General features: G+C 37.3%; 1 protein-coding gene across 1 annotated transcript in view; it reads right to left on the bottom strand.

The window, feature by feature from the left end:
- Nucleotides 1-9,626, bottom strand: part of LOC105700413 (esterase E4) — a 10,751-nt gene extending 1,125 nt beyond the window's left edge. Inside the window, exons 1-6 of the mRNA XM_012426236.2 lie at nucleotides 9,041-9,626; nucleotides 3,379-3,504; nucleotides 3,024-3,195; nucleotides 1,148-1,524; nucleotides 322-493; nucleotides 29-222 (exon numbers count right to left, since the gene is read on the bottom strand). Coding sequence (XP_012281659.1) covers nucleotides 29-222; nucleotides 322-493; nucleotides 1,148-1,524; nucleotides 3,024-3,195; nucleotides 3,379-3,504; nucleotides 9,041-9,265 — 1,266 coding nt within the window. The 5' untranslated portion in view covers nucleotides 9,266-9,626. The remainder of the gene's footprint in view (nucleotides 1-28; nucleotides 223-321; nucleotides 494-1,147; nucleotides 1,525-3,023; nucleotides 3,196-3,378; nucleotides 3,505-9,040) is intronic.
- Between the last annotated feature and the right edge of the window lie 5,039 nt (nucleotides 9,627-14,665).

Here is a 14,665-nt window from a genome sequence, read left to right on the forward strand (position 1 = left end):
TTATGCAAAAATTGTATTATCTACTCACATGCGCGAGTCCATCGACGTTGTCTTTGCTGATTGGTTTTCCTTTGAAATAGAATTCTTTGAGCGCGTTGCTGATTTCTCGAGATCGATTGGTATTTCGCTCATATTGGAAACTTATTGGCGCAATTCGTTCCCAATTTTGATTTAGATCCTGGAAAGTCGAGTCATTGCCCTTCTTGGACTCTTCGAGCAGACCTGTTTTCATTGGCATATGAATTTTCATGATTATTTTTTATCACGTTCGTATCGCAAAAGAACAAGTTGCGTTACTTTGCCAAAGTTAATATTAATTACCGACGACAACGCCACCGAATTCGTCTTTGGTAACTCCTGTGATAAGAGGTACTTGATGGAAGTTTCCTTCTCGTATCAAGTCAGCCGGTTGAGCAGGGAGAAAACGTTCTCTGCCATGAACTTCAGGTTCAACAACGGGACTCCAGACCAAAATCGGATCACCGTGCCATTCCTAGAACAAAACATCCTTATTGTCATATAACATTCATCACTTATACAGAGGTACTAAAATTATGCTTTTATACTTTATTCCTCCGTTTCGTCAATTTAAGGGCGCTCCACTCTCTAGCAATTTTACAGGGTCTCACGAGGATAACAATGTTGAGTGTGTTTTTTAAGTTGATGTGAAAATCGCATGTAACCGATCTGTGAGGCCTCTATCGGGTTGTCCGAGTAGTCTCTCCGGTGCTACAATTTCGGTGGTATCGGAAGGCCAGCGCTCGCTCTTTTGACCCGCAACCTTCGTCCAGAGCGCATCGCGAAGGAGGACCTCATGAGCCAAGGATCCGGATTTTGAGCAACAATTGGGCAACGTGTTACCGCCTATCGACGACCAACCCTTCAACTTCCCCCGACATCCTATCGACCGATCTACACCGACTACATCGGACACTCAGGGTGGGGGCTAGTCGAATTTACCGTATATATATTATTGTATATCACTATATGTTATTTTACTCTTTATCTCAAATCGGATTATTTCTGATATATGTCGAGCCCAATGGTTGCAATAGAAGAATCAATGTATTAACGTAAAGAGAAAAAGAACGTTATATTACATTGACGTAAAAAACATATGTAGAAAAATGTAGTTGAAAATACTTACCGAAAATTTCCCTAGAGTTTCTACGTATTCGTCTATGGTCTTCGTGTTCAAGCAGAGCAACATGTTCCCAGTTGTATCAGTTGGGCATCCTAAGAGCTCAGCTTGCTTCTTCGCGAGATGTTTTTGTTCGGTGGGAAGAGGTTCAGGAGTCGTGGGTGATCCACTCATCGCAATAGCTCTGTGGAAAAGTCCTCTCGACATCGGGGAGACCATGTGGAGTATGACACTCCAACTACCGGCCGAATATCCGGAAATAGTAACGCTGTTAGAGTTGCCACCGAACGCTACGATATTTCTTTTAACCCATCGAAGAGCTTCGACTTGATCCTTCAAACCGAGATTGCCAGGTGCTAACGAATCCCCAGTGCTGATGAATCCTGAAATGACAACGATATTTATTCGATACGATCGAATATATAATTAAGCGGGATGGTACGATTCAAAAAAGCCCGGGTGACCGTGCTGCCACGTAACGGCAAGCAGTGGCAACACTTGCGTTCGATTGACCGTGCTTCAATTAATTATTACATGAAATTTATGCACCGTAGGAAAAAATAGTACAGGACTTTTCGATTCCTTGTTCAACAAGAATAGCGCTGTCTAAACCGTGACCACCATTTCTATTACACATTTCCGACAACCTAAATGTATCTTGTTAAAGAAATTTCTTGACTTCGGCAGAATTCCTCCTCCCTCTCCCCATACCACCGTTCAAAATAAAAATCTCAACTTCAGGGTTGCGACGAATATCTCCTACAAAAATCATTGTTTCTGTAAAAAATCACCTTCTTAAAAATTAATATTTCTAGCTTGCATGAAATTTCCACCAAAAATGTTTCTTTCAAAAATTACAATTTCTGCCGTACAATAAGTTTCTGCGAAAAAAAAAGAAATACTCGAATCATATTACAGAACCAAGTATGCAAGTCACTGAACTCTTTGAGAATCGTAATTAAACCACCGGTACGATAAGCTAAGGACACACATACGTGCCTTTGGTCCTTACAGGGTAAAGATTTTCTCTTCTAATCTAGAATATCTTCTTTCTGAATTATTCAACACTAGATTGTACACTTTGTAGATTCCCGATTCTTTGCGTTATTACATCAACAGCAATTATTTCTAATTTAATCAGAAAACTCGGTAACGTTTCGCGCCAAATATACACTTATATACGTTGCATATGTGTGCGCGAAATCATATGTATGCATAGAATACCACTAAGTTCAACGCCTCAAGTTGGGGCGTGTTAAACCCGTAAAAATTAATATCTCCGTATTTCAGACTTCCTTTTGCCCGGGACTAAGATACATAAGTAGACATAGTTTCCCCAATTGTTCTAATTTTTTAAAATTTTAATTAAAAAAACGAAATTACTTTCCGAACAACCCAATAGTTTCGAATGCCAGAGGCATTCTTTCCCTCGATACAATTCAACAAATATCAAGGTGGAGTCTTCTGTCCACTTTTGAGCCATTTCAACACAAAATTCAACACAAAATTGCTAAAAACTGCTTTAATTTGCTCTTTCAATTTGCCTGCCGCCCTAGAAAAACGCGTCTACACGTGTCTGGTATACAAAACAGTAGAGTGAAACACATGGTGGGGGTTGCAACTCGTGCCAGAAAATAGGATTGCGTTCTATTCCCTCGCCTCTCATTGGCACTTGGGCGAGACTTCACTCCAGTACTGAAATGGCAGTTTATATGAGACGAATTGGTTTTAGTGACTCGTACCAATTACTGGCATCGGGTAAATTCCCCTTTAGTTTACCCCGATCCCTCGGCATACCACCATTTACGTTGGCAATTTAATTAATCTACTCCAGCAGGACGTGGACCAACTGATCGATGTAAATTAAGCTAACTCAACGTACCCAATGTTGAAAGCCGGTAATTAACAGTGACAAGGATAATATCCTGATCGAGGAGGTATTGAGGTCCCTCGATGTAACTCTGGCCAGAAAATCCGTAAAATCCCCCAGGATGGAAGAATACCAATACCGATCGACCCATGTCTTTGTCTTCGGCAGGATTTTGCGATGGCAGCTGCAAAAGTGCTCCGGTTAAAAAATGGTATGAACCATGTTGTCGACATCATCATGCAATAACATTCTTCGGTAAAATGAATACGGGATTATTCATATTTAACGATGCTAATATTGTTAAAAATTATTATTTTGAATTACGCGTTTATATGCAATTTATAGGATATAAGTGTCATGCGTATACCTTTGTCGTGTATACGTTTAGTCGTAGGCAATCTTCTGATACGATTTCTCCTAGGTAGCGAGGACATGATGGTCCTTCTTCGGTGGCGTCGAAGACATCGCTCCAAGGTTTGACCGGAACAGCTTGCTGAAATTTTCACAATTAGTAGAACGGTATTAAAGATTCGATGCCTGTCCATCACGCGCGTTGAAGGTAAAACGTCTACTGGCTCGTGTCCACGTGCAAGTAACTTGCACCACTTCTTGCTAGAGCGACTTGCAGTTGAAGGTACACTGCCAATAAACTTGCAGCAAATTTCTTCCCGCAAGTCGCTCTAGCAAGTTCTTGCAAGACGACTTGCGAGAGTAATTTGCTTAGGCGTGTACACGGTAATCACAAACTTGCTTCAATTTTACTTGAGTGGGAGATATTCGAAATTGAAAGTGTCATACAACGAAACACCCAAAACACATTCGAACCCGCTCCGAACTTGCAGCAAGAATTTCGGGACCGATTCGAAATCTGTTTGCGCAACTTCAACTTATGCAAGCAGGCGTGTACATGAGCTTACGGGAGAGTGCAAATTGTTGCGCAAGTTCTTTTGCAAAACCGTGTACACGATGGCAAGAACTATCTGAGGGTAGCTCTCGCAAGTTTTACTTCTACGTGGACACGAGCCATAACAAGAAACATTCCTGAAGTGTTCCTCGCCGATTTTGTCTAATTTTTTATATTTTTTGAAAATACATATTCTAAGAGTCACGTATTGTTTTATACGTGCGGTAAAACGGTTCTAAGGGGTGAAACTACCCTCCAATATCGAGGATGCAAGGAAGTTTCACGCAGAAGAACTCTACACGGAGAAAAGTAAGAGCTTAAAAGTTAGAGATGCCAATCTATCGGAAACTTCTGCTCTCGATACAGTTAGAAGCTGTCTCATTAAACAATTAATTCAGCTAACTTAATTTTCTCAAATGTACAGTCGGCAGAAACATTTCTGTAAGAGCTATCTGTAAGTGCAGCTGGAAATTGCCATTAATATTGACAGGAATGAAACTGGGGTATTTGAAGCATTATAAAATTGTAGGAGCAACAAAAAATATCTGTTGATATTACAGATTTACTCTGTTCAGATTATCGCTTTCGGCGAATATTTATGTTCCGCTATTTCATTATGGTAGCAAAATATGTGATTTTGATTCTAAATATTTTTGAAACGTTTATAATGTATCCGGCAGATTATAATTAAAAATTATTTATACTAAAACGAAAAGAAATATTTTGTATATCTATAAGACAAATATTACGAAAAGACATGGAGCGAATATTATACAAATATTATAAAAGTAATATTCTAAAGTAAATTTTTCGCAAATATTTCAAATGTTTGCTAAATATTTGCAAACAGTACGATGATCGTTAAATATATAGAACATATAAGACAAATATTTTTTGCTACTAGAGTTACCGTAAGTCCCGGGTTCGATTCTCGGCAACCCTGACAAATTTTTTAGATTTTAAGGTGAAGTGAAACACGTCGAGGAACTTGATCGATGTCGATAAAGAAGATTTTTCTAAATGCCTACGTTGCCGACGTTCGTATTTATATCGACAGCTGGGTCGAATTATATTGGATATTGTGCCAAATGGCATACTCCACCTGTCGTTTTCGTACAATAAATATCAAGAAATCGAAGTGAAACACTAGAAATCCTCTGGATTCATGCTTTCTGGGGCCCTAATTGACTGCAGAGGGACCCCCTGCGCCATCTGTGATTTCCAGATCAATTAAATTTTCACTCCGAGATCTCGTATTCCCATCGTTTTAGCATAGAAGCGCATACAACACTTTTCCTGCCCTTATCCCGTTCAAATGTGAGTATATCGACTATCAAAGTGTTCTAAATTGTCGTAAAATTGTCCCGACCATTTCGTTTTTCATATCGGAGCCTTCGATAATTGTATATCGATCGAAATATGAGAGCTCGACGCCATTTTGGTTCTGGTCTGGGTTGAGTTAAAAAATTTTGTTCAAAAATCCGAATTTTGAACGTGTCAGGACAATTCTTAGATGATCAGGAGTAATGTGTCAAAGTTTCGGACAGTTTGGTCTAATACCCTTAAAATAAAGTGTTGTATTCGAATCGACTGATTTGAGAGGGGTTTCACTTCACCTTAAAACAGAGCATATCTGCAAATCCTTACTGACGATCTTTCGGACAGACTCGGAACGAAGCGTGAAATTTGTTAATTATCTCGGTCCGAAGAAAAAACTGATATTTGTAGCAACAACACGAGAAAAATTAATAATATATATTCATGTACAATCATATCTAATTCCTCAGATGTGAGCATAAGGCAAAGTATGGATAGATGCCACGTTTCCCAGATATTTTTTATATTAAAAGAACTTTCAGCAACTTGACGTCACTGCTCGCATAGCCCCTCTCCCCGACACTTCACTTACAACACAACATTCCCAAAGTGTGCACGCGCGTAATGTTATGATCGCCTAAAGAAATCAGTGCATCAGGTTTGCTTGTAGTTTTTCTCAACTCGAATCAACTGTTGTAGAGGTAAAAGTAAAAGAAAACTGACACGTAAGGTGACATATTTACCTCATTTCTACTTCATAAATATATCAAATAAAGACCTCCAACGGTTTCCTAACCTCTCTTTGTAACGTTTATTTTTATATGTACGAAGGTGTCTATCCGCACCTAGGATGAATACTCTAGTTTAAGGTCCGGATAGTTGCCTATAAAGGAGAGATGCCTAACCTATAACATTTTTGTGCGGATGCAGGGAATTTCTTATAGAAAGTGGTTCCACGAGGATTGCACAGATTACGGGGATTATTGCATTATATGTCACGTATATGTGGAATATTCGACTGAAGTCTCATAAGCTACAAGGTGATATTTTCAAAGTTTTTTGGGTTGTCTTAGAATTACTTCTTGTTATCTAAACTAGGAAATAAATGATTGTTCTAACGTAAATACCCCCCTCCCTCAATTTACGCGAGTCTCTTTTTACGAGGTAAATTATAACACAATTTACGCGGTTTATGAACGTCATTATTTTTTTCGTTAAGCAATTTGAAATAAATATGTATTTCTAAATCTTATATGTCCTAGCTTTCATTTCCAATATTTTTTCTTTTGTTCTGACAAACTTTATTTATCGCTTTTTTATTCGCGTAAAACGTGGAACGGATACTTCGTGGAAATTGAGGGACGCCTGTGCCTATGTTAACCATTAAAAACTGTTTCTGTTCATTTTTATAAGTTTAAAGATAACTTGAAAACTTTCTTCGTTAACTTTGCTATTATAACAACCATTGATACTAGGCAAATAATTGTAGAATATAATGAAGATAAAATATGGCGGTATGATATGAACATGGAATTGTTCGGAAACGGAAGCAAATAACGACTTTAGAACTATACGGTGAAAACGTAGGCGTCTATCCGTACTTTACTATGCGAAAAATGTCGTGATTTAATCAGATCTGATCATACATATACAAACATACATGATCATTTGTGATCATACTACTATTAGGGCGCGCCATTTTTCGGACCTAATTACATCTGACGAATCATATATGAATATATATATAATTATTTTTTCTCGCGTAAGTAAAAACAGAGGAACATGATAACTATAATAAACGCCCAGGATTACAAAAGTCAATTTTTTTTATGTATAAGTACTCATGTTGCCTCGTAAATTAGTTGCGGTTACCACAGTTGTGGTTTTCCCTTTCCTGCACTTTCTTCGTGAATCAATGTTTAAACAATGTTCACACTACATGACTATAACAGTAGTTTATTTAATAAACAACAATTGACACAACATTAACGTTGAATTTATCGTGGAAAGGGCGAACATTAAGACATACAAAACACGTTTCCTTGTAGTATGCTTCCTTCATACGACTACAGTCAACGATTTTGCACTATTTATAACATGTATTCCACTATTTTTTGTTTATTAGGAAATCGCGTATTTCTTAAACCGATGATATAACGTTTTTATTCTAGTTAGAAAGTTCTTTTATCCGCGCGACATTTTATCCTTGATTCAACGTAGTATTTTTTCCTTTACACAACGTTTGGTTAATTGTCTGTTTTCAACGTTTTTATAACATATATGTACTGCTTGGGTACTGTTTAATTAGTTTTAGCGACAGAAGCAAAGTGTATTATTTCTTTCCTCGCCAAGGACTCTTTGATGGACTTCACAGTTATAGGAACAATGCAGAATAAATTAGTTTGATAGTTGTCGTTAACTCACTTATTGTACTTTTGTTAATTACTAATCCAATGACTTCTGTAAAACGTAGAAGGTGCGACCAATTCATGAACTGAATTGCATTCACACCTGACACACCTAGCAAGAGGCGAAGGTCAAGCTCTTTTATCACGAGGCTCATGTATGTATACGTCTCTTGTCGGAGTACTTGTGCGTATGAATCATCCGAAGTTTCTGTAATAATAACTCGAGTACCAGTCAGTTGAGACGGAAAGAGTCGTTTAGATTCGTTTTGACGAATTACCGTTCATATGCGATGTCTGTCATATGACCTGTACGAAGGTTCCTTAAGATTTCGTTTCTTCCCGAGGCATTTAATGCTTCTGACGAACATAATTGTGAGATGTTAATTTTATTTCCTACATATTCACTCTATATTGTTATTAATTACATATAGTCTACGAAGGATAACGCGAGCCACGATTTCTGCATTGACACCGCGTGGTTTTATTAATTAATTCTTTTAAACGAGCTCAGTCTTGTTTATATTCAATCTCCAAATATGTTGCTTTAAGTGTTTCACTATTTCACCTGAGATAGATTATCACAGGGTTTCGTTATCATAATAATTGCAAATCAACAAGTACTAGTTCAAAAATATACTATGAGAAAAAATGTTGTTCCGTGAATGACAATTCAGTTGACAACACGTAATAGTGTCGTCTTTTATCACTAAACTAAAATATCAATTATTTCGATAAACAGAATCGTATTGCCTTTTACTTGGCTTAACTTCACTTCGCATTAATAAAAATATACTTTATTTAAATTAGTTGTTACCTAATAGTTTAATAAAATTATTTTCCTAGGGATCAAACTCGTACGATATAGAATTTATTGCCAAAACAGTACCCACCAAACACGGTCACGTAACAATAATATAACCGTTACATAACGTTTGTAACATGTAGTGTAACATACATATAACATGTAAATAAGATTTGTATTACTATTTCCTCCGCAGCTATATAATACTGTTATAAAACGAATAATGTAACGTGTTATACGTTATGCTAATATTGTATAACTGCAAAGCTTACAAGTTTGTAACAATGATTCCGAACGGTAACAATTCGACGTTATATGATATCAATGTCTCTTTTAAATAACATTCGTTACATATCATGTTATTCCAGTATTATGTAATTGTAACATAGTGTGTTCGGTGGGTATGCAACATTACCGATAACAAGAAACGTGATACGTCTATCAACCAAACCATAATACAGATAGCTACATTTAACAGTTTTCCTTCGTAGGAATAATAAACGTACGCATCCATAGGTAGTCATTTACATGAATACAAAACGTCTATTTATACAATCTATCGTAAATGATATGAAAAAAGCAAGTACCGATAACTCACCTGAAATCGTTGTTGCCCAACAGGTGGTTCTGCATATCTGATGCCGCGGAAGGAATATATTTTCTTCCCGAGTCTCGTAGTCAGAAAGGATCCACGAACGGATCCCAATGGTGTCCTGACCTCGAAGGTGTTCTCCGTGTCATTGCTCCCGGTGACGGCGGAGACGGCGGAGACGGCGGAGACGGCGGAGACGACGCAGAGCAAGATGGCAACGAGAGTCCTCATCTTTGCACAAGATAACGCATACGGCGCGGCAACGACAAAGCGTTCTTTCTCGTCTCTTATGCAAGATCGGGTAAATCCGACGATTGCGAAACGATCGGTCCGGCGTTCGGTTAAATACTGGAGGTCTCGCGAGCTCGATCGAAAGAATTTATACTCCCAAGAAGAGGAAGAAGCGTGAGAAACGCAATTGTCTTCTGGGAACAATGGTGGCGGTTTACCGTGCGCGGCAGTCCGAGGTTGCCGAAGATTTTACAAGTTATTCTTCCAGAATGAGCGCACGCCTCCGCGATTTCGTATCGGACACTAGTAGATCGTATTTCATTGGAACGTTCCGACGATGGCTCACCCGGTTCTGACTTTCCTTAAGGAATTATTATTTCTCGCGCGTATACGACTAGATTAGCTTGGTTCGCCAATGACGCACTCGGGTACACATTGGACGAGTTGGTGGTTTGCCCCGGACGGTGTGTAAAGTCAATTCTAGATTACTTCTCGATATCTTCCAAACATATGTTAACCTCACGTTCTACCACTGACATTCACTTTTAAGACTTCTGCCCTGTAAAACAAAAATATTTTTACTTTATATGATTTCCGAAGTTCTATTCAGATTTCACATACTAATTTCATAACATTTTATTTATGTATTTATATATATAATATACATTTAATGCGCAAGTGTTACACGATTGCACTAACCTCCTGCTTTATGTTATAAAATTATAAATTATTTAGAAATGTATAGTGATTCACTTTTAGGGCATCAAATTGTAATTTTACTACAACCTAATGAACTAAACGGGTTCTCTCGTGAATATTTTTAACGGTGTATAAATAATAAGTGTTGATAAGGATAAAGAGACTGTTTGTATATACATGACATACATATATGTACATCTTTACAGAATAGTACTTGTCAGGTCCAATTCAGAGACCCGACAGAACATATGGAGACTTTTAGCCCTTACGAGGACTGTCCCCATAAGTTTGTAGATGCATTGTCACGTTTCAGGACAGATCCTTACATTTCCTTTAATATGCATCAGAATTTATCAGAACCATCCAATTATTTTTATTTTCACGTACTTACTAGACCGTTGAAATTTCGACCACAAAGCCAAAAGTTAACTATGGCAGTACCTTACGCACTATTATTTTAGATTAATTGCGAATAATTGTTGTGATTCATTTGTTCATCAATTATTTATAAAGGATTTCGGGAAAAATACGAATACTATTAAACATAAATCCAATTTAATTCAAATTAATTCTCCTTTAACACATGGAATATAATCTTCCCTGAAGAAATATGAATAAACTTGAAATACCTTTGCTCTTATGCAACATCATGCTGTGAAACGTTAATCAAATTTAATGAAAACGTACGTTGTAATCTAGTTTACATATTCCCGCATAAATTGATAACTCTTGATTTGGTGAAGTGAAAGCAGGAAAACCGATATTTGATTAAATTCGTCTCATATCAGATACGGTAAAATTCGGTACAAAGCATTTCTCGCATCAGACGTGATCGAGTAAAATTTTAGGAAACATGGTTTTTTTTCTGCATCGACAAATGACGATTTTACAAAATCGAAATGAGTGTAACAACTAATTGGCGTACGGACAATTACGGGGACAGGCATTTCTATGTTAGATACCTATGGAGACCGCATAGATTACTTTGCATTCATACTTATGAATAATTTAAGTAACAGTAAGCTATAGTTCAGTATTTTTGCAAGTAAGTTAGAGAGTGGCAGTATATAATATAATATAATATACATACAATATAACATATACATATACATATCATTTGCAAATAAACGCATAAGAATTAAGGTTTGGTACCCATAAATACGTATACTTCGAAATGGTCGATTTAATATATAGGTACATATGGGGACTAGCCATTCTACTATACAGACACTTTTAGGAATCACATAAATTACATTGCATACTTATTGGTGGATAATTTGATATAGGCCTGTAGTTCAGTATCCTTGCAAGTAAGGTCGAAGGTGGCAGTAGCTAAATACATATATTATTTGTGAACAAATGCGACAAAATTATGGCCGGAACCCAAAAGTACGTACACATCATATTTCGTCGAGCTCTCGTATTTCGATAAATATACAATTATTGTAGGCTCTAATATGAGAAACGAAAGTGTTAGGACAATTATACTACAATTTAGAACACTGATAATCAATAAATTCGGATTTGAACGGGATAAAGGCAAGAAAGTGTCTTATGCGCTTCTATGCAAAACGATGGTAACGCGAGATCTCGGGGTGAGAATGTAATTCACACGGAAATCACAGATGGCGCAGGGTGGCACTTTGCAATCAGTTAGGATATCAGAAACCATGAATTTAGGGGATTTCTGGAGTGTTCCTTCGATTTCTTTATAATTATTGTATGAAAACGACAGATGAAGTATGTTATTTAGTACAACACTCAATGTAATTCTACATCACTGTCGATATAAAAACTAACGTCAGTAACGTAGGTATTTTGAAAAATTTTCTTTACCGACGTCGATCAAGTTTCTCCACGTATTTCACTTCACCTTAATATACGGATACTTATGCGGACCAATCATTTCAATATACATCCCACACGGACAACTAGATATGGTATACTGATATCTGGCTAAAACATTCAGATGTCTAATAGATGTATACAAAAGTATACGGAATGTGCTGGGGCATGTACAAATGTCCGCGCCGTCAAAGTATAGTATATGTATTTGTGAACATTCCACTTTCATTTAATATACATACTATTCACGTATAATATTATACGTATTTTATACATATATAAGACGTATTCTAAATGTAGGTGGAATAATTTAAAAAAAGTATTATGTATTTTGCACTAAATGCATTTTTTTTAGGAACAATTTACCACGATCTGTTCAGGGACCCGAAATCTTCGAGATATACAAACATCTGACATTGAAAAAATCCCCACGGTGGTGACCGGGGATTCGAACCCGAATCATTTTGGTAACAGACTATAGTAGTGCTGACCACTAGGCTACCGTAGTCCTATGGATGATGCGACACGTTTCGTATATTAAAACACCACAGTAATAAGTTTAATTATAATTTGGTTTAATCAATATCATTTATATTGCCAATCTCTGACCAAAAATAAGGACATATATATATATATATCTTATATATACCGGATGGCCCACGCAACGTGTGCACCGTTATAACTTCCAAAGTATACGTCGCACGAAAAAATGTTATATACAAAAGTTACATGGTTTAAAATGGTGCACTACGTAGTGCATCAATTTTTTTTATAGGTCGAGGCGTTTCAAAGATTTAAAGGACAACTTTGTTTTTTTAAACAGAACACTATATTTTTTATAGCAAAATATGGTAGAGTATTGAATTCTGGGTAAAAATTGTTGACCTTTATTAGCCCTAAACCTAATAGCTAACGAGTAATTTCACTTTATTACTTGAAAATTTTCTTCACGTAATATCAAGTTGAAGATTCAACCTTATCACAGATTTCCGCAGGACAACGATGTTTACGTGGCAGTGAGTGACTAGTGGCTTATCGCAACTAACGTAAGTGTTCAAAGTGATATCCATTGGCATCAATACAGTGATACAATTTATTAAGTAATGAAGAAACTGCATTCTGAATCATATTCGGACTGAATGTAATGCATGCTTCGCGAATACGATGTTTCATATTCTCAGGTGTCGTTGGTGGTTCCCGATACACTGCATCTTTTAATGTGCCCCACAGAAAATAGTCTAAAGGAGTAAGGTCTGGTGAGCGTGAAGGCCACAGAAATTGTCCACCACGACCAATCCATCGATTGTGAAATTTTATATCCAGTACTTGCCTTACATACATGCGTAATGTGTAGGACAACCATCATACAGGTACCAGATTTGTACACGGATATTTAATGGTACATTTTCCAATACAGATGGTAAAGTGTTATTCAAAAAGTTAGCATATTTCTGTCCTGTTAGTCGAACATTAATAAAATATGGCCTAATCAATTGGTTGCCCAGTATTCCACACCACACATTAACGCTCCATTGACGTTGGTGGTCGATTTATCTCATCCAGTGAGGATTTTCTGGTGCCCAATAGTGCGTATTTTTCAAATTAATTTACCTGCGATTAGTAAACGTTGCTTCATCAGTGAACAACACTTTTTGTAAAAAAAAAAAAATTATCATTGTTCATTTCATGCAGGAACTACTGACAGAACTGAACGCGGTTTTCATACCATGGAATTCCTGATTCATTCCACGGAGCTCCTGATGAAGTGCTAGGTGATAGGGATGATGTTTTTCGTTATGAAGAATTCGTAGTACACTTATTTTGCTAATTTCAAATCCTCGTTAAATCTGCCGCATACTAATATGAGGGTTTTCTGTTATCGCTGCTAGGACCGCAATAGTATTTCCACCAGAAGTAGCAGTTTCCGTTACGTTACCTTTAGTAACATTAAAACTTTTAGTTCGTCGAAGCGATTCACACATTCTCTCAAATATGGCTCGAGATGGCTGATTTCGTTCAAGATACCTTTCGGCATACATAGCTTTGGCTCTGATTGCATTTTTATGACACTCACCATAAACTAAAAGCATATCAACTTTTTTGCTATTCTCGTGAGAAACGGCAGCTATTGCCTCGTTTCCTCGAGCTTTTAAATCCACTTGCCAGGGGGAGCCGCGCAATACCGTCACGCTTAGCGAGGGTATCGCGAATTGAGGATGTTTTCCTGGAGGAGCAGCACTGGGCTACCACGTCCAGAGGTTCCTTCGATCAGAAAGGACCTCGATGAGAGAAAATCCACGCCTTTTATACCCGCGGAATCCATGGGCCCTATTACTACATCGTCGGGTTCCCACTCTGGCCCGCGTTCTATGACGTACTATTGGACACGATGGTTACCCTTAGACGAATTCGTAATTTCTCGCCCTTTGATCACCGGGGTCAAGGCCGTGGTCATTTCCCCCAATCGGGATGATTTATGTTACCGTTTGATTTGATTTGATCGAGTTTCCATCTCGCGACCTCGTGACTTTGCCCATGTTGTACCTTGTATCACGTGGAACAAAATGTACAATTTGGCAATAATATCTGATTTGAGTATTTAATAAAATGACAGTGCTAACATATTTGGCAAAAATAGTTGATTATCATTTTTTATTAAAATAAAAAACGGTTTGAATTATTTTTGCAATTCAAGAAAGAAAGAAGAATGAATTTGGCGAAGTTTTTTTACACCTAAGGTGTCTTTTGAGATTTTATTTACGCGTGCTTCTTTTTTCTTCAAATCAAAGAGGGATAATTACGAATAATATTTTCTGGGGAGAGTGGTTGTGGGAGAAATTAATTCGACAAGAGAAG

This window comes from Orussus abietinus, unplaced genomic scaffold (assembly GCF_000612105.2).
Source record: "Orussus abietinus isolate OABI.00-Male unplaced genomic scaffold, Oabi_2.0 scaffold138, whole genome shotgun sequence".
In the NCBI taxonomy this organism is placed as follows: Eukaryota; Metazoa; Arthropoda; class Insecta; order Hymenoptera; family Orussidae; genus Orussus; species Orussus abietinus.